The sequence below is a fragment of the Ipomoea nil genome, unplaced genomic scaffold, assembly GCF_001879475.1.
Source record: "Ipomoea nil cultivar Tokyo-kokei standard unplaced genomic scaffold, Asagao_1.1 scaffold3104, whole genome shotgun sequence".
NCBI classification, from domain to species: domain Eukaryota; kingdom Viridiplantae; phylum Streptophyta; class Magnoliopsida; order Solanales; family Convolvulaceae; genus Ipomoea; species Ipomoea nil.
The window spans coordinates 822,501-842,710 of NW_017619532.1; the positions used below are offsets into that span (position 1 = coordinate 822,501).

The following is a 20,210-nucleotide window of genomic DNA, read 5'->3' on the forward strand; positions in this document are numbered from 1 at the left end:
GACAAATTCTCTGCAGCCTTCTTTGGTCCATTCAGAGAGGAATGAATACCGAGGGAAGCACACTAGATGAACTAGCACACAAGCTACGACAGCGTTTGATGGGTATGAGGTATCTGATTGTGGTGGATGACGTATGGGAAACCAATGTCTGGGATTATCTCACCAGATGTTTTCCTAAAAGTTATGGAAGTGTAGTATTGGTGACCTCTCGGCTAAGAGAGATTGCAGACTACACTACATCAGGTGCCAGCAATCTTCTTCATGACTTGCATTTTCTCAATTCTGATAAAAGTTGGGATCTATTTTGCAGTCATATTTTCTTGAAACAGCCCTTGCACTCTAAGTTCAACACAATTGGAAGGAATATTGTTGGCAAGTGTGGGGGGCTTCCCCTGGCAATTGTTGTAGCTGCTGGACTTGTATCCCAATTCAGCAAAGTTGAAGAATTGGAAAAGCTTGAGAAAGAAATGAGCTATCTTGCTAGTACAGATATTGGTGAACAATGCTCAAGAATTCTTATTGTAAGTTACAATCATTTACCTCCGCATTTGAAAGCTTGCTTTTTATATTTAGGAGTTTTCTCAGCCGGTAGTGAAATTCCTATCAAAAAGCTTGTTAGGTTATGGATTGCCGAGGGGTTTGTGAAGTTAGTGAGTGATAAGGAATTGGAAGAAGTGGGTGTGGGGTATTTACATGATCTTATTAGTAGAAGTCTCGTCCAAATTGATAAGCTTAAATGTGATGGCCAAATCAAGACATGTAGGATGCATGATCTCTTGCTTGGACTTTGTGTACGACAAGCAACAAATGAAAAACTTTTGTGTGTTGAAGACAATAATAGTTTTGATATGTGCAACATTATTAGTTCGAAAAAAGCCAGTGGTATTTGGGATTGGCTTACTTGGCTAGGTTTTAAATCATCATCAAAGCTGCCTAAGCCTTTTGATATGTGCAGCAATTCCAAAAAAGCCTGCGGTACTTGTCGTTGGCTAAGTTTTAGATCATCAAATTTAAAGTCTGAGCATTTTGATTTTTGCAACAGTAAAGCCCGCTCCATTTTGTGTTTGCATAAAGATGAAATAATGCCAATGGTCAATGATCCAAAGCCTCTAAACTTCAGCTTGTTAATAGTTCTAGATTTGACTTCTCCTTTGTACAACAAGGGAGTCCATTTGTCCGCCCTAGATCATCTATCCAATATAGTTCTTCTAAGATACCTAGCTTTTGAGATGGATAGGTCTCTTGGCTCCGAGGGTCTCAAGAATCTACTGTCTAAAAATAAAAAATTACAAACACTTATTGTTTCACATAGTGCCCCTCACTGGCAAGTGCATTGTTCTCATTTGCCATCCACAATTTGGGGATCACCACAGTTAAGGCATCTTGAGCTTAGACAAAACTTCTTTAAAGTGGAGCCTCCAGGCATTGTGAAAGAGGACTTGCAAGTTTGGTATTGGTTGAGCATATTTCATTGCACTAGAGAAGTTATTTCTAGGATTCCCAACGTAAAAACGTTAGGGATTTTTTGTGAAGATAGATTGATTCCTGACGATGGTGTGCCTTCCAATGATGCTTTCAACTTGAAAAATCTATGTTATTTGAATCATCTTGAGGTTTTAACTATTGAAGCTGAGTATGCCATTCCTAAGCGTATGTCCCTTCCAAGTATAGATGCACTTCCCTGTAACCTTAGGAAGTTGAAACTAAGCAGGGCTTATCTGCCATGGAAGGATAATATATCAACAATTGCCTTGTTGCCTAGACTAGAGGTTCTCAAACTAAAAATGGATGCTTTCTATGGACCTGAGTGGGAACCAACTGAAGGGGGATTTCGTCGATTAAAGTTTTTGCAACTTGAAAACACACAACTTGAGATTTGGAATGCCTTTGATGATGAGTTCCCTATACTTGAGCGTCTAGCGCTGAAGTATTGTAAGAGATTAAAAGAGATCCCAAGTTCTTTCTCAACCATTAATTCTTTACAATCCATTGACTTTGAAAGCTGTAACCCTGCCCTTTTGACTTGTACCGAGAATATCCAAGAAGTACAGGTCAATTATGGATATGATATTTTTGCTGTTATTGACCGCACTCCTCAGGTCCATCTCTTTTGCACTTTTTTCTACTCTGATAATATCCTCACTCCTTTTTTATTTTTTTATTTTTTTATTTTTTATTTTTTTATTTTGTATTGTGTGTGTTGATGAATGCAGTACACTTTTGAGCAACGTATGAGCAACAGAGGCAAGGCTGCGTTAGATTAAAGTTGATGTCGCAATTGATCTTGCTAAAAGTGTTCCTTCGAGAGGAGTCCACACTGCGAATGGAGGCAGAAGCTCTAAGGGAGGCTCTTCTTTTGATGCAGAAACACAATCTAAGGGAGGCTCTTCTTTGGATGCCGTCAAGGTTATCCATGATATCTGTTGAAAATTTATATAGCAATGAAGATTAATGTTTCAGATAGACTATCATGAAAGCTTAAATAATATTTGGAATTGTAGAGTTATAAATATTATTTTAGTTTGATAGAAAGTAAGTTGGGAAAAGAGCTAGCTGAAACCATCTGCGTCGTTGACGAGTAAGTTACAATATTATTTTATTGTAGAGTTTCACCGATCTACAATCTGCGTCGTCGACGAGTGGGGAGCGAGGGTGAGAGGCCGTTAGAAAGGAGCTAGTTGAAACCAGAAGTCACCACAAATTCGCACGCGCCGGTGCTCAGCTCGCCCACTGATGTAGGGTTATAGTTGTTGCTTGAAAGATAGATGATTTCTGAAATAAGGCAAAGTGTGGAATTAACTTACATAGCCGAGAAAGGAAACAATGTGCAATTACAAAAATGTCCTCAAGTTTATTGCCTTAAACAAGCTGGTTTGACTTTAGGACCAAATCAGGTAAAAATGTCATAGTCGAGGACCAAATTGAGGAATTTTGATAGTCGATGACCAAATTGGTGAAATCCTCATAGTCGAAGACCAAATTGAAGAATTTTGATAGTCGATGACCAAATTGGTGAAATCCTCATAGTCGAGAGACCAAATCAGTAAGTAACTCTTAATATTACATACGATTGGAACCGAATAGTAGTAAAATTGATACGCACGATTCGTTGATTTTAATGATTCGTTGGTGTTAATGAATCATGGATTTTAACAAATTAATGCATTAATCAATTCGATTGTATCAAATCGAGGCTTGACAAATACAATTCGTTGATTACGAGCTTAATGCACAATTCGTTAATATACGAATTGATGCACAATTCGTTAATTAACGAATCGATGGATTCAGGTTGTATTAATTCGTTGTTTAACGAGTTGATGCCATTTTGTTCAATTCGTTGGTTAAACTAATCAATGGATTCGTTTGAAGCATTCTTGGCTGCATGCGTGAAATGTGGAGTGTATATATATATATATATATATATATATATATATATATATATATATATATATATAGGGAAGGGATCAGGTGCATTTGTGGTTTCCGTGCGGATGTGCAGTGGATTAATGTGCGTGAGGTTTATACTTAATGTGCGTGAGATTTGTACTCAATGTGCTTGAGATTTTGTACTTAATGTGCGTCATGTTAATATGCATAAGTTTTGTACTTAATGTGCCTGAGTATTGTGTTATAATGTGCGTGAGATTTGTGCTTAATGTGCTTGAGTATTTCAGAATTACGAGCTCAGAAGGAAGTAGAACAGAAACTCACGCACATTAACGCTCAAGCTTCATGTTACTTCTTCCTTCAATTTGACCATGGATTCTGGATTATCAGCTACCTTCAATGCAGTTGAATGTTTATATAAATGACGCACGCACAGTAAAATTTGCACAGCAGCTAAGTGTGGATTTCTGTTGTATTATTCCCATAATTCTTAACCACCATAGCTCGCCTCCGCATCATCATCAGGGAGGGGGCAAATGGCTACTGGGGATGCGGAAGAAGCTGACATCAATATTTTCTGCAGCATTTTACACATTCACGCACATTAAGTACAAATCTCAGGCACATTAAGCACAACACTCACGCACATTGAGTACAAATTTCACGCACATTAATCCACCGCACATCCGCACGGGAAGCATTCAACCGCACGGGAACCTTTCAATATATATATATATATATATATATATATATATATATATATATATATATATATATATATATATATTACTCTATGAAATCGATCGTACGTAGTACATAAATTACAAATATATGATTTATATATTTGTATTTTCCCATGACAGATATATTATTTATTTATTTATTTAAGATATATCTTATGAAAGTTGAGTTTTTAAATTACAGTAACTTTCATGTAATTTCTCCAAACTGTTATATTTTGCATCTATAAATAATTTGGAGAAACATCTGAAAATGACAGGCAATTGAGACATGCAAGATATTCAATAAAGTTGCAGTAAACTGAGATATTTCACAGTTTTACAATTCTACAGGAAATTCTTAAACAAAGCTCGCAATTTAAGAATTTCATTCATCTTCTTGTATCCCATAAGATTAAATCTTGAACCTTGTTGCTTTTTCAAAGGGAAATTTAAAGTTTATAGGAAAGTGATTACACGTCTGAAGATATCAAATGATCCAGTTTATGTTCCTTGATCTATTCAGTATTTTTGTTGTATCTCAAATGTATTACAAAATACAAGCACTTTTTTCCAACAATCTATAAGCTTTGAATTATAAACCTGAAAGTTTTGAAGGCAAGAAGTGAGGCGTGAAAGAAAAGTTTCCCATCACTGCTTTCGAAATGAGATTTCGAATATGGTGATGGGATCGGAGGATGACAGAAATCACTTTTGGGTTTGTCGTTGTTTATGTACAAGAAGATTTCCGTGTGAACTTTTGCATGGTGTTCATGGCAGATGTGTGCATGTTGTACATGTGGATTTAATGCACGTTATGCAGTCTGTTTTTATCTATACAAAAATCATGGGGTATCAAATTATGCCAAGATGATTAGTGAGATGTGTAAAATGATTTTATTTAAATAAATCATTTTGTTACCCATGATTAATTGGCATGAGAAGATGTGTACTTCCCTAGAGTGAGTGTGCGGTCTTAGCACATCAAAGGCCGGAAGAGATGATTTTGAAGTAGATACAAGTTACAGAGGATGAGATCGGTACAATACCTTTTACATATTTGTCTCGGCCTCGACATGGATGTAAGTTTTATTTTACTTACTGGCTAAGTTCTGGATTATGTCTAGAAGATATGCATGAGATTCTGTTGAGTTTGCATAGCTTGTTAAATATAATGATATGTTTATGCATGTGTATAAATATTTTTATATTGAGACTTTGTCTTGGTTGCATACATATAGTATACAAGATACATATATAATTTATATATGTTGGATCTTGATGTGCTGTAAATCCCAAATTTGGATTAATTTAGTGATATTAGCTTATCTGATGCCTTCTACATGGTTACAGAGCTGTAGAATTAGTTTATGATGTCCTGCATGCATTATTGATTATTTTAGCACAACAGAAATTTTATTCTTGTAAAATACTTTGGAATATTTTGTTATATTTCAGTTGGTTATGGCAGAAAGCCTTTGAAATATTTTGTTATATTTATGATAAATTAAAGGCAAAAAAGCCATGAAAATTTTATATTTCTGATGAAGGGATGTAGAAAGTTTTATTCATGAGGTATGCAATACTGTGTATAATGAAATTCATAAAATTTATGAATATCTTTAACACTAAATTTCTCATATTGAGAATGTGTTAAAATATTGAAAGTCAACAAGTTTATTAGTTTATCTAGTATGGAAATTGGCCCATGAAAAGAAAGTTCAAAGTTAAATCATGGATTATTTGATTTAAGTTTGTATGTTTCTTCAGTTTAGAAGAAACACGAAAAGTTAAAGCTTAAAATAAAAAAAAATGGTTTATTCTCCAAAGTTAAAATTTATGAATATCTTTAATACTAAATTTCTCATATTGAGAATGTGTTAAAATATTGAAAGCCAAAAAGTTTACTGGTTTATCTAGTATGGAAATTGACCCGTGGAAAGAAAGTTCAAATTTAAATCTTGGATTATGATTTAAGTTTGTATGCTTCTTCAGTTTAGAAGAAACATGAAAGTTAAATCTTAAAATATAAAAAAAAAAGTGGATTATTCTCCAAAGTGAATCGATATTTCTGAATGGAGAAGGTTTATCATTATAAGTTTATTCTCCAAACTGAATAGATATTTCTGAATTATTTCTACATGGTGATTGAAAATTCTTGATTATAGAATTTACATGAAAATAAAAATTTATTGACTAGCTAGGAACATGTAAAGTGGGTTCCGGTATAATCAATCAAATATTTTATTTTCACAAGTCCATTGATAGAATATTAAAATTCTATTGTGTTATGATGCTAGTTGTAAATCTAATTCGGAAGATTATTCCTCAACTATTGGATAAGTTTTTTCTGCTTGGAGGATGTGTTTTTTCTAGGCTTTAAAAAAGCAAAGCTACATTTCAGATTTAACTATGGCGTTTGAATATATTGCATTGGCTTCGGCATGCAAAGAAGTTGGTTGGATAAGGAATTTAATTATTGAGATCTTGGAGACGGTAGATAAAGAGATTATACTCTTTCAGAACCTACAACAAGTAGGTGAAGATGCAGAGATGATACTCTTTCAGAACCTACGACAAGTATCTGAAAAAACTCAAAACTTCGTCAACACAATTAAAAGTTGTGCCGTCCAAAATTTGCCAAAGGTATCACGACAGTCTTTGCTTACTCTATTAGCTAGCATGCAGTGACATTATATTGATGATACATTATTTCATAATATACAACTCTACACGTACATACCCTTTCGCTACATATTGGTTCAGACCACAAGAGCGGATCTTCATAGCGGTTCTCAAAGATTGAGGACAGAATGGTTTGGCGTACAAGTGAATTAAATACAATAATGGATCAGCTCATTTGTCATCCATCTAAAGAATGGAAAGTCATTTCCGTTCTTGGGATGGGCGGGATCCGGTAAACTACTTTAGCCAAAAGAATTTACAAAGTCCATTAGTGGTATCTCACTTTGGCCTTCGTGCATGGACTACTGTCTCTCAAGAAGTTAACATGAGACAAATTCTCTGCAGCCTTCTTTGGTCCATTAAGAGAGGAATGAATATCGACGGAAGCACAGATGATCTAGCACACAAACTACGACAGCGTTTGATGGGTCAGGGGTATCTGATTGTGGTGGATGACGTATGGGAAACCGGTGTTTGGGATCATCTCACCAGATGTTTTCTTAAAATTTATGGAAGTGCAGTATTGGTGACCTCTCGGCTAAAAGAGATTGCAGGTAGAGGTGGCCACGGACCGGTTCAAGGTCGAACCAACCCTGAATCGGCCCAAAAAAAAAGTGGGCCTTGGCCTTACTAGGCCTGAGCCGGGCTTAGCTCGAATCGGAACCGCCTTGTTAAGGGCCGGTTCAGGTCCCTTAAAAAAAATTTAGAGCCCGACACGAACTGGCCTAGAGCCCAGGCCCGAGCACGGCCCAAGCCCCTAACCGGCCCAGGCCCGGGCCTAGGACCGAGAAAATGCAGCCATGGCAGCAAAGCATGGCAGCTTTGCTGCCAATCTACCATGGCTAAATGCCTTAAAAAAAAACAATATTAAAGTAAGGTACTTATTGTCGGCAACCTGATACAAATCATAGTACCTCATGTTGGTTGCGTTAAAGGCTGTTCTGGTAGTCCTTTTCACTTTTTCTCCTCTCTCGGGCAAATTCATTTTAATGAATATCCAGCTCAGTACCATTCCATACGGCAAATATTTCCGGTTTCTAGTCTTGGAATAGACTATGTGTTTCAACATCAAATCATGCAAATTTATCTTAATCCGAAACATGATGAAGTAAGCCATAGTACATGCTAAACTACCAACCTCATTCGAATTGTTTTTACAGGGAAACAAACATTCCTCTATCAACGCATGATTCAAATCTTCGGAAAAATATTTGGGGAAATAAGTCTTACCTCCAATGACCAAATAATTTGAGCTCTCATGGCTACTCTCTTCCATTTGTTGCTTTCCTTTAGCCATTTGACACCAAGAGCTTCTTGAACTTGAAAGTGGTTGAAGATGAGTAAATGAACAAAATAGGATTTTTCTAGCACTTAGGGTGTGTTTGGAAACCTAGAAAATGAGTTCTGGAAATCATTTTCCAAGTTTCCATTGTTTGGATGTGCCTGAAAATCAAGTCAACAGAAAATGTTTCCGTTGACTTTGGAAAATAGGCTTGTTTTGGAGGAAAATGACTTGCCTTTTTTTTGGGGAAGTCATTTTCCAACTTTTATACCAACATCACACCACCACCAACATCATCAACACCATACCACCACCACCTCACTACCACCATCACCACCACTACTGTCACCGCCACCACCACTATACCACCGCCACCACCGCCACCACACCACCACCATCACACCACCACCAACACCATACCACCGCAATACTACCACCACCATCAACACCATACCACCACCACCACCACCACCACCACAACGATCGTCGCCGCCACCACCACCACCATACCACCGCCACCACACCACCATCATCACACCACCATTACCACCGCCGCCGCCACCACTACCACCATACCACCGCAACCACCATCGCTGCCACCACCACCACCATACCACCGCAACCACCGTCGCGGCCACCGCCACCACCATACCGCCGCCGCCACCACCACTACCATACCACCGCAACCACCGCCACCACCACCACCACTATCACACCACCGCCGTCGCCACCACCACGACCATACCACCACAATCACCACCGCCACCACCACCACCATACCACCACAACCACCGTCGCCGACACCACCACCACCACCATACCACCGCAACCACCGCCACCACACCATCACCTCCACCACACCACCGCAACCACCGCTACCACACCATCATCACCACTACCACTGCCACCACCGTCATACCACCACCAGTTATTATTATTATTATTATTATTATTATTATTATTATTATTATTATTATTATTATTATTATTATTATATAACAAATAACACCACTACCACTACACCACCACTACCACCACCACCACCATAATATTTTTGATATATTATTAGTTATTTTTTTATTATATTTAAAATTATTATTATATTATTATATATTATTATACATGTTGTAATATTCTAAATAAAATAATTAAAATATTTAATTATACAATTCTACTCATTTTTCAGAAAATGAGCCAAACACACAAAAACAATTTTCCAAAATGCAACCAAACACTGAAAAAGAAAATGTTTTCCGGAAAATGACTCATTTTCCAAAAAAATTTTCCAGAAGTCATTTTCCTGCTTTCCAAACGGACCCTTAGTGGATGTTGAGGAATGGCATTTTGAAGTTTCTAGGAGAAAAGATGAAGATTTGATGAATTTTGGATTTTGATTGGGGTGAGGCAGTGAGCTGCCTGAAGAAGGAAGAAGAAGAAAGGGTTCTGAAGCTTTAATTTGGGGAAAAAAAGAGAAGAAAAGACCAAAACACCCTTGGTGGGTCTTGGTCACGGGTCTTCACGGAGTCCACCGCCAAGGTCCGCTGCATGGACCGTGGTCACGGCTCCCACTCACGGATCATCCCAAGATCCGTTGAGTAGCCCCGTTCCAGGGCACAGCTCTGGTGAGGCTCCACACACGCGCTTCGCCCAGGTACCTTGTTCGAATCCTCAAATCGGCAAAATCACAAGTGGTCCCCGACTTTGTTACTCTCAATTCCTAAGTTAAAATTTGACTTTTCCAATTCCTTTTCGCGGTCTTTCGGTCCAACTTAACTTAAATTAATCCCTTGTCCATTTCATTCCCGGAACTTTTTCAATTCCTTCCCGTTCACACTCTAACCTTGAGGATTTAATCGTTGCTTGCCGTAAGCTAACTTTCCTAATTAAATTCTAATTATTCCCTAACAATTTCAATTGCACTAGTATATATCTCATTCTTATTAGAATTTCACTTGCTTAATATTGGTACCATTTACCGAGAATTCCCAAAATTATTTCCAAATAAAGTCTTAAGTCTCAAAGTCCTAAACAAGAAAAATTGCACCAAATCTTCCATTCACATAATAGAGCAAGAAGCTAAACAAAAGCATTTGCACTTAATCCAATTAGAATGTTACCTTTCTTGAAATTACGTCCCTCAGCTTGTGATTTCCCCATCACCATAATCCTCCCCGATCCCGCTCCTCCCGGGCGTCCTTGATTGGGTCCTCTCCGTCCTTGGTTGCCATTCCTGTGTGGACTACCACCTGTAGTGTTCCCTCGACCCATTCCTCGGTTCGGCGCTTGATTGAACTGGCCTCTTGGTGGTTGATTCTGTGCCGTATTGGGAGGTCTTTCCGTCTTAGGGTACCAACAGACGGCGGCTCGATGTCCCGGTCTCTCGCAATTGTAACACACCACGGGTCCACCTCCACCAGTTGTACGAGGGTGATCCTTTCCACACCTCATACATGCAACACTCCTAGCACTGGACGACCCTCTAGCTCCAAATCCATGTCCTATAACTGGATTCCTCCTATCCACATTCCGATTGTCGTGCCTTGACACGGGATTAAATCTGTGCCCCTTTCCCGACTGTGGGTCACTCTCCTCACTTTTCTTCTTCGATCCAAGTGTGGCAGTCCGGTTTAGTTGCTGAATTCGTGAATGTCCGGCAGCTGCATCATAAGCTTCATTCAAAGTTAGAAACTTCATAGTAGTAAAGAGTCTCTTTGCCTCGTAGTGGAGTCCATAGACGAACTTCCTGGCCTTGCTAACCTCGTCCGGTGCAATAGTGGGAGCAAAGAGCGCCAATGCCACAAAGCGGGCATGATACTCCTGCACAGTCATACTTCCCTGCTCCAAATGTAAGAATTCTTCGTACTTGGCAGGCTTCAAGTGCTCAGGATAGAACCTCTCTCTCAAAGCAACCTTGAACATCTCCCAATCAAAGTCCTCCTTCTCCCGAAGTGTCGGACTCTCCATCATCCACCACTGGTCTGCCTCCTCCTGTAAGTAGTACACCGCTATCTCCACACGCTGGTTTTGAGGGCAATTGACAACATATCAAACAGCTTGTCAAAGGTCTGGATCCAATTCCCTAGAATCATCTCAGGGTCCTCCTGTCCCGAATAACTCGGCGGTTACGCCCCGTGGTCTTTTTTGTCACATCTCCTCCGTTGTTTCCATTCAGCACGGCAGCCCCAATGGTCTGAGTCAGTTGGGTCAACTGACGTAGACTCTTAGTCAGATCTGTAGTAGACGAAGCTGCAGCTCCTGTGGAACGAGGAGTCTCTTCCCTAACTCTTCTCGGTGGCATTTTTTAGTCCTTTACACGATCAGAAGAGATCACCTTAGTTAGAACCTCTAAGATCTTACTACTTCTAACTTCCCTTTCTCAAAAGTAAAGCTCACAACAAGTAAATCACGTAAACAAGATACAAGTATAACTCTTATACTTCTCACATTAACAACTTTCACATAACTTTCAATTTTCAAACTTTCAAGGCAATACAAACTGCACTTTAAACACATTAGATAAGAACATAAACAGTTAAGCAAGCGTTAGAAACTCACAGTCTCACCGCGTTCCTAACTGATATCCTTAAAGAACTTCTTAACTTTGGAATCCTTACACTTAAAAAACTTAACTTAAAGTCTTTCTTACCCTAAATCTCACCACTTAATTAGGATTTCTTTCCATATCTAGACCATCCTAGTGCTTCAACTTAGGGTTCCTATAGTCAATCTTAAGGTTCAGATTTACTATGTCCTGCCTGTTCGTACCGCTCTGATACCAACTTGTAACACCCCCATTTTCTAAAATCTAAATCCCAAATAAACAAGCTTAAACAAGATAATTAAACAAGGTTTAGATAACTTAAATACCCAAAAGATCGGCTAAGGGTGTCAACGCCACAACCAGCACTCAATGTGACTGCACAGGCTAAAAGATAGATAACTAGAGTCAAGCTCTAAAACATCAATAACTTGGGGAAACAAACCCCGGTGTCCACGCACCACAAAAGATCAATTTAAAACATCAACTAACATCAGTTTAACTAAAGCAGAAACTACTCTAGTACTACCACCTCAATCTACGCACTAAACTACCACGTGCGCGCTCAAACACTGGGCCCAACTGAAAGGGGTTATAAAAACATGTAGGAAAATAAATCCGTTAGCAAATTAATGCTAAGTATAAAACCACTCAACCCTGTAAAATACTATAGATATAGATTTGGGAAACATTTGGCATTCACAAATAATCTCAAGTATGAATATAATCACTTACAACACTTAATCAACAATCTCAATACATACTCATAAACATCTCTATATGCTTGCGACCTATACCTCATATAAACATGTTTTTCTCAATGCTCAAATTAAACACATTCTCATTCTTGAAACATATATCTCTAAACATCACTCAACATGCAATACTCAATCTGATAGATAAAGAGATAACTAAAACTCAACTAGTAAGATCATGCTATCATGCCAACTCTTAAAGAATAACAATTGCTATACTTATCAAAATGCTCTAAATGCAACACATGCTAAATCATACAACAAGATATGACATGATGCTTTAAATATAGATATACTCTCACTCATATATATAAAAAGATCATTTTCTGTGGAGGTTTTTGTTGAGCCCTCTTGACTCACGTACTTTTCTCTTCTTTCTTCTTTCTTGCTTTCTTTCTGAACTCGCGGGCGAGGTAGGAACTTCAGGAATCGTGAAACGAACCTATCTAGGCTCGGCGTCTAGCCGGCCTAATACTCATCTCGCCCACAGAACCACTCTCTTGGTTCTTATATAAATCTCTGTGGAATTAGGTATCGTACTTGTCAGTGTGCAACTCCCTAACAAGGATTCCAAGCCCGGCGGGTAGTATCCAACCTAGTAACCCGGGAAAATCGACCAAGTTACTTCATATATATCTTTCCGTCCTCTGTGACCGTTTCTTTATTTTTTCAAACTTTCTTTCTTTCTCTTTTCTTCTGAAAGGACCAAGTCCTAACGAGCCTCCAAAATCTATTTTCCTCACAATAGATAGCATATATATATATATATATATATATATATATATATATATATATATATATATATATATATATATATATATATATATATATATATATATATATATATATATATATATATATATATCCCATGAAACTTCTTTCTCATGTAATAAACTCTAACATATGCAAGCTTTGCAATGCATATAAATCTCAACAACTTCTCTTTCTCACATTTTGGAAATCAAATATCATGCAATCATTTCAATGCAACTGGATAGAGATTTTCCAAAATAGATATATGTTTTTGAAATAGAACTTAGCCTTTCTTAGATCCAATAATGCACTTTAACTTGGAAGTATGCTAACATGATCATTTACTGTGAAATGGAACCAATACAATGTTTCATGCCAAAATCTCAACAACTTAGCAAATCTTCTCAACAAATACTATCAAGTATTAAACATGCTTCTCAAATATTTAAATACTCAAATGCTAACATTTTCCTTCACTGTCTCACTTCCACAGAACAACAAACATATACAGAGCATTCATTCCTTCATTTATTTCATTGCTAAACATGCTTCCTAGCTCCAAATTAAACGAAATCAACTTCTACTAGCGCGTTGTAACGAGCCTGAGTGTTCGAGCCTCAAGGGCCCACGAGTCCCGGTCCGAACAACACAGAGGTGAGCCACAGAGGGCTCAGCCAGTAAGAGTTTTGGCCTGGCAGAGCTTGGTGGCGGGGCTTCAAGTGACAGCCCTTGGCAACGGATCCAGGGATCTGTTGCCATGGTCTGCTCCTCCACGGGTCTAGCCAGTTGACCTTGCCTAGGTTCGTTTGCTAGGCCCATGAGACCGCCTGGTGCACAGGCAGTGTGCACCAGTGTCATCTTCTTCACATGTAAACAACTCAGAGCAACAATACACACATCGAAACCTTAATAAATCAATCATAGATAATCAACAACGCACAAATAGCTCATCAACAAACATTATCTAGCATTTCCAAACATCTATTTCACATTTCTAGCAGTTAACAGAGCAAAACTAGTTTGGGAGTCCATGGTTTATACCTTGAGCTTCTTCTTCTTCTTGTGTGGATCCCCATTTCCTCTCTAACTCAGCTATCACCTCCTTCACTACCTATTCACCTCAAACAAATAACACATACAAAACTTAAGGAGAGAATCTCAGAGATTTGGGAAGGCAAGAATAGATAGCCTAAGAGAGAAGATGGAATGAATGGATGAGATGAAACTTATTGTGTTCTTCTTTCTTCTTCTACAGAGCGAAGAATTTGAGAGTGGAGAGGCAAAAGAAAGGACCAGGGAGCTCAATGGAATAGTGAAGATTATATAGGGTCCAAAACCCTAGTTTGCAAATGATTGGGTGGAGGGCAAAGGAGTAATTTTGCTTGAAGAAATATCAAGGTTCACCTTATATCATGGACCATGGTCTTAAAAATGATTTTAGACAACTTGGTGTCAAAATAGATTTTCCGAAATATATTTCTAATTAAAACACTTGGTTCAGGTTTCAAAGGTTCCTCTCCGGTTTCACTCAGATTGACTTTTTGGGTCAAAACTTTGTACATAAATTTACCCGAAATTTAGGATTTTCAAAATAGAATAACTCTTGGTGTTAAATTTATTTAAAAATTCGATTTAAAATATTTAATTCATACACCGATTTTGGAAAAATTTTTGGAAGAGTGAAAATGAATATTTTGGAATTTTATAAAATGGAATTTAGGAAAAATATTTTTGGATTGTCACACAGTTCCTGAAGAGGTTGTTGCCCCACAACCTTTGCAAGGTGATGGAGGTCCAACATTAAGACGGTCTACTCGAATGAAAAGATCAGCAAATCCTAGTTATTACATTTCGGAGAAAATTTCAATTTTGGTCCACTGACTGTTGGAGTTGTGTTAATTGCAACACCTGACTTTAAAAAATGTTAATTTGGTACATTGACTATGCGATTTCTATCAACTTTTGTCACACCGGTCAAATTACCGGCAAATTGTGACCGGAAAATGTGAAGTCAACATTTGAACTGAATTAGAATGGGCAAAATCGTCTTTTCTTGTTCCTTCCAATTTGGGACATTGACTTGTAACACCCCGTGTTACGGCCTTTAATCCGAGACTAATCATTTAATCAATCCCGTTAATAATAATTAAAAGGGGTTTAAAATTGGTTAGGATTCCCTTCAATTAATTAGTGTGGTCCACAATGGACCACAGACCCTTATCTTTAACCAAGTCCTTAATCCTATAAGAAATAGGATAAGTGGACCCTTACCATTCAGACCTTAGCTGGAACTCCTGAATCTATATATAAAGACTTAGGAAGCATTTTGAAACCCTACCATAGTTAATTCAACCACACAAGATATTCACGGAGAGAAACCTACAAAGGAATCCCCCTGCCACCAAACGCAGGGGAATCCACGGGAAGAAGATCTTAGAGAAGAACCTTAGTAGCCAAGGATATTGACTAGGGCTAAGAGGTAACCCATGTCTCAACAAAAGCTATATTCCTTGCTATATCTTATTCATTGGCTCATTTGATATGTGATTCTGTGCTTGAGTCTTGAGAGAGCTTTGTGTAGGGTTTATATTATGTTTATGTGATAATCTTGATGTTCTTGATGTTATGATTGATTATATGAGTTATCTTGTATTTTGATTATATCTAAAGCCCTAGGGTTTATATCATGAATTTCGTATTATGATGTTCTTGGTATATTTGGGTGGGATTATGCATGATCGGGTGTTGAGTCTAGCCTAGGATTTGTCCTTAGGACTTTGCATATAGATTTCTTGATATTCTTGTGGTCTCGGATGCTCTTGGACTGTTATATGATTTATGTTGGGTCTTGGTATGTTTAGGAATCGTGTTTGGACGTATTTGGTGTGATTCTTGGTTTAATTCCCTTAATTGAATACGTGGTGTTGTCATTATGTGTTTGGACATGGTTTCGGGTTCTGCGAGAGATCCCGGGACTGAAAGTTGCCTGTGTATCAGTGGGGGGGTATGTGGGGGGACTAACCACCCGCCACCTACCCACTGCCCGTATCACTGTTCCAACGGGCAGGCGGCGGGCGGTGGTCTGCCACCGGCCACCCGCTGGAATGGCGAGTGACCACCGGCGGGTGGTCACCCACCCGCCACCTACCCGCTGGAAATCGATCGGGGTTCGTGATGTTTTCCCCCATCGTTTGTTTTTTTCCCGTGTCCCGTTGTACCCCGTTTGTCATGTATGAATCTCATTTGGTGTTTTAAGTATCATTATAGGAGTTTATGTGTAATACGTGTCGTTGTTGTTGTGCCTTGATTGATTATGTGATTATGTGTTGATTGATTGAATGATGATGAGTATCGTGGTCATTGAGCAATGGCCAGTGTGACTGATGATGTTAATGATGATGAGATTGTGATTGGTGGAAATGAATTGTTGGCGGTTGGCACCACTTGTGCCCGGTCATTGTACTAAAGGTACATGCCATAGCGGTGACTGTGCTAAAGGCACACACCCACCTTCAACTAGCTTGCCGTTGAGCATGGGTTAGGTTATAAGTGCTGCGGTGTCATGTTAGAGATATACGCGCTAACCCCTTGATAGTGGCACTAAAAGTGCGGATCATTGAATGGCACTACGGCACCATCTTGATATGTTGGTGGTTGATAGGTGGTTTGTCGGTGGGGGCATGTAGTTGCCCAGAGGCATAAGGGGTGGTGATATAATGGTGGCGTGGAGGTATAGGTTGGAACTAATATAAGAACGGAGGGGAGCTACAAGGTTGGAACTTGGTATAAGGTTGGAGGATGAATTGTGTGCTTTGTTGACTACTTGCTAATTGATTATATTGAATGCCTTGTTGCCTTTTTGTTACTTGTATGCTTATCTGCCTGTCATGTCTTGTATTGCATGCTTAGAATGCCTGTTAGTTCTTACGATTATTTTATGATGTTGAGTCTGTTAATATGTCTTGAGTCTTGATCTTGGATTTAAACTAGAGTCTCGTAAGTATATATGTATTCCAGTTTCAAAATGAGTTTCTTATATCTACCTATATTGTACTTAACGCGTTGGAGTGTGTTACCAGCATTATTCGCTGACGGTTGTTATACTGAATGTTTTTCAGGTGATGAGCATTAGCTTTGGAGCGCGCTAGTCAAAGCGTTGGACTTAACCTAACTAGCCTTAGCTTAGTAGTTGGCCTGCGTGCCTTGGGATTGTATTTAAATATTGAATTAAAGATCTGTTATGCTTAGTTAACCTGTGCACCTGGGTTCTCAAACCTAGGTGTGGCATAGCACCTCGACACTTATGATTAGCCTTATGCTCTGTTTGGGATTCAATCAAGGGATTTGCCTTTATTTTATAAGTTTTAAATATCTCAGAATTTAGGGGTGTTACAGACTTGTTGACCAAAATTAAAACCACTTCCCTATTCCCGTCGGCGACGCCGACAACGGCGGCAAACTCCTAATCCACGTCGCCATCAACGGAGGAGGCGACACCGACTTCAACATCAACGATACATTCGAGGCATTGATCGAATCCCCCGGAGATTTCACCAATTTTAGCTCTGTATTCAAATCTCCGCCCAAATACGACTACTTGTACTGTGGATCGCCCATCTACGGAAATTTGAGTCCACAGAGGATATGAGAATGGATAGCATCCATGTCCGATTATTCAGTGAGAAGTCACATTTCGTGCCGGCGGTTCACACCCAGCGGTAATGGAGGTTCTCCGGCCGTGGATGAAGAAGGGCTATGTCACATTACAAGACGTCAATGAGGAAGAGCAATTCGACGGGTACTACCACAACCAATTCCTAATTGTTAATGATTGCCTTCATAGATACAAATTTCAGGCGAAATGGATGTTCTTCTTCGACGTCGACGAGTTCATCTTCATCCCCAAGAAGAGCACGCTCAAATCCGTCCTGGATTCCCTCTCCGCCTTCACCCAGTTCACGATCGAGCAAATGTCGATGTCTAACAAGCTCTGCCTCATGGAAACTGCTGGGAAAATGCACTAGAAATAGGGGGTTCGACAAGCTGGTGTTCAAGGACGTACTCCAAGACTGGGATCCGGCGAGGAATGTGGTCGCCACTAGGGTCCACATGTCGGAGAACACTGTCGGGCAGGGGTTTTAATTTTGGTCAACAAGTAAATTTTCCAAATTGGAAGGAACAAGAAAAGAAGATTTTGCCCCTTCTAATTCAGTTCAAATGTTGACTTCACATTTTCCGGTCACAATTCGCCGGTAATTTGGCCGGCGTGACAAAAATTGATAGAAATCGCATAGTCAAGGTACCAAATTAACATTTTTTAAAGTCAGGTGTTGCAATTAACACAACTCCAATAGTCAGTGGACCAAAATTGAAATTTTCTCTTACATTTCGTATCTACAAGAATCTAACATTGGAGTCAAAAAATGTTCCTGAGATGTTTTCTCAAGCCACAAATTGTGCCCAATCTGACTTTTGGCATGAAGCCATGACGGATAAAATAAATTCCATGAAGAGCAATGGAGTTTGGGAACTTGTTGAATTGCCTAATGGGGCCAAGGTCATTGACTGTAAATGGGTCTTTAAAACCAAGTTAGATTCATTAGGCAATATTGAGATATACAAGGCCCGACTTGTTGCGAAGGGATTTACTCAAAAGGAAGGAATCGATTACAAGGAGACTTTCTCTCCTGTTTCAAAGAAAGATTCACTTCGAGTCATTTTGGAATTAGTTGCACATTTCAATCTTGAGTTGCAACAAATGGATGTGAAAACAACATTTCTTAATGGTGATCTAGAAGAGAAAGTTTATAGGTTTCTCTTCTAGGGGTGTTGAGAATTTAGTTTCTAGCTTAAGAAATCTATATAAGGTCCATCATTGTATATACCGGAAGGTGAGTTAGAGTAAACTATGCTTTCATGTTTTATATGTGGATGACATTTTGCTTGCCACCAATGACAATGGGATGTTTCGTGATGTGAAACAATTTCTCTTGAAGAGAGTTTTGAGGTATCCAAAAGGAACTAAGAGTCACGTGCTTGGGTTTAGGCAGCCGGACATCATAGATGTTATCGGTTATTTTGATACGGACTTCGTTGGCTATGTTGATTCTCGAAGATCAACTTTACGGTACGTCTTTATTATGGCCGTTGGGGCTATCACGTGGAGAAGTGTTAATCAATATTTAATAATTACTTCTACCATGGAAGCTAGGTCCGTTTCCTGTTACGAGGCCACTTCATAAGGTGTGTGGCTCAAGAATTTCATCTCTGGGCTTAGAGTTATTGATTCTATATCTATGTCATTGAAAGTCTATTGTGACAACTCAGCTGCAGACTTCCTAGCTAAGAATGACAAAAGTGGGAGTCGAATTAAGCACCTCGACATCAAGTTCTTAGCCATTACTACTGAGTTGATGTTAGCAGATCCCTAGACTAAATGCATGCCTTCAGTTAAATTCAAGAATCTTGTTAAGAAAATGAGACTTTCGCCCACTTTGTAATTTGTATATATACATTCAGTATTCAGTTTTGATGAAATTCTTTTGCATTTTGACAATTATCTCATTATGTGTGTACGCCTTTATTTTATTGAGATAATGTACTTCAGTTGGAATTGAAATAAACGTAGGGTTTGTTTCATTAAGTTTTTGTTTCATAAATTAAGTGCTCAAGGGTGGTTTACATTTGATCATAATGGATGCTACTCGATTTAATGAGGACATATCACTATGGTCGGTGTTTTTCTATTTTTGGGTTATGGAGTTTGCACCAAGTGGGAGAATGTAAAGTTTTCCTAATTACATTATTATAATATTAGGTCAAAGTTATAAATATTAAGGTAATATGTTATGTGGTGCAACACTTCCATACATGTTTCTATTAATTAAGGTAATACTTAATTATAAAGGTAAGAAGTGTGATTAGGGAAGGGATTCAGTTACCATATTAATGGCATATTGGCCCTCTAGTCCTCTCACTACTTGACATTATTCCTCATACACCATCTAGAGAGGGTTGAGAAAGTGAGAGAAACATATACTGTTACTCTGCCGCAGCAGTCTCGTGTCTACACAACATTCATCAATCTG

The 20,210-nt window shown here is 38.7% G+C and overlaps 1 protein-coding gene and 1 long non-coding RNA gene across 4 annotated transcripts in view; one reads left to right on the top strand and one right to left on the bottom strand.

The window, feature by feature from the left end:
* Nucleotides 1-2,785, top strand: part of LOC109166587 (putative late blight resistance protein homolog R1A-4) — a 3,626-nt gene extending 841 nt beyond the window's left edge. Inside the window, exons 2-3 of one of the 3 annotated variants that reach the window (XR_002051682.1) lie at nt 1-2,406; nt 2,606-2,785. The exon at nt 1-2,406 is cut by the window's left edge and continues 256 nt beyond it. Coding sequence is in view for 2 of the 3 variants with exons in the window: in XM_019315484.1 (XP_019171029.1) it covers nt 1-2,204 (2,204 nt within the window). In the remaining variant the exon portion in view is untranslated. Of the gene's footprint in view, nt 2,551-2,605 lie in introns of those variants that run through there. The other 2 variants (XM_019315485.1, XM_019315484.1) reach the window with 2 other exon arrangements.
* Nucleotides 1,953-19,426, bottom strand: LOC109166589. Its single transcript, XR_002051683.1, has 3 exons — nt 19,350-19,426; nt 12,995-13,005; nt 1,953-1,963 (listed from the first exon to the last, which is right to left on the bottom strand). It is a non-coding gene; the product is annotated as an uncharacterized LOC109166589 (long non-coding RNA).
* Between the last annotated feature and the right edge of the window lie 784 nt (nt 19,427-20,210).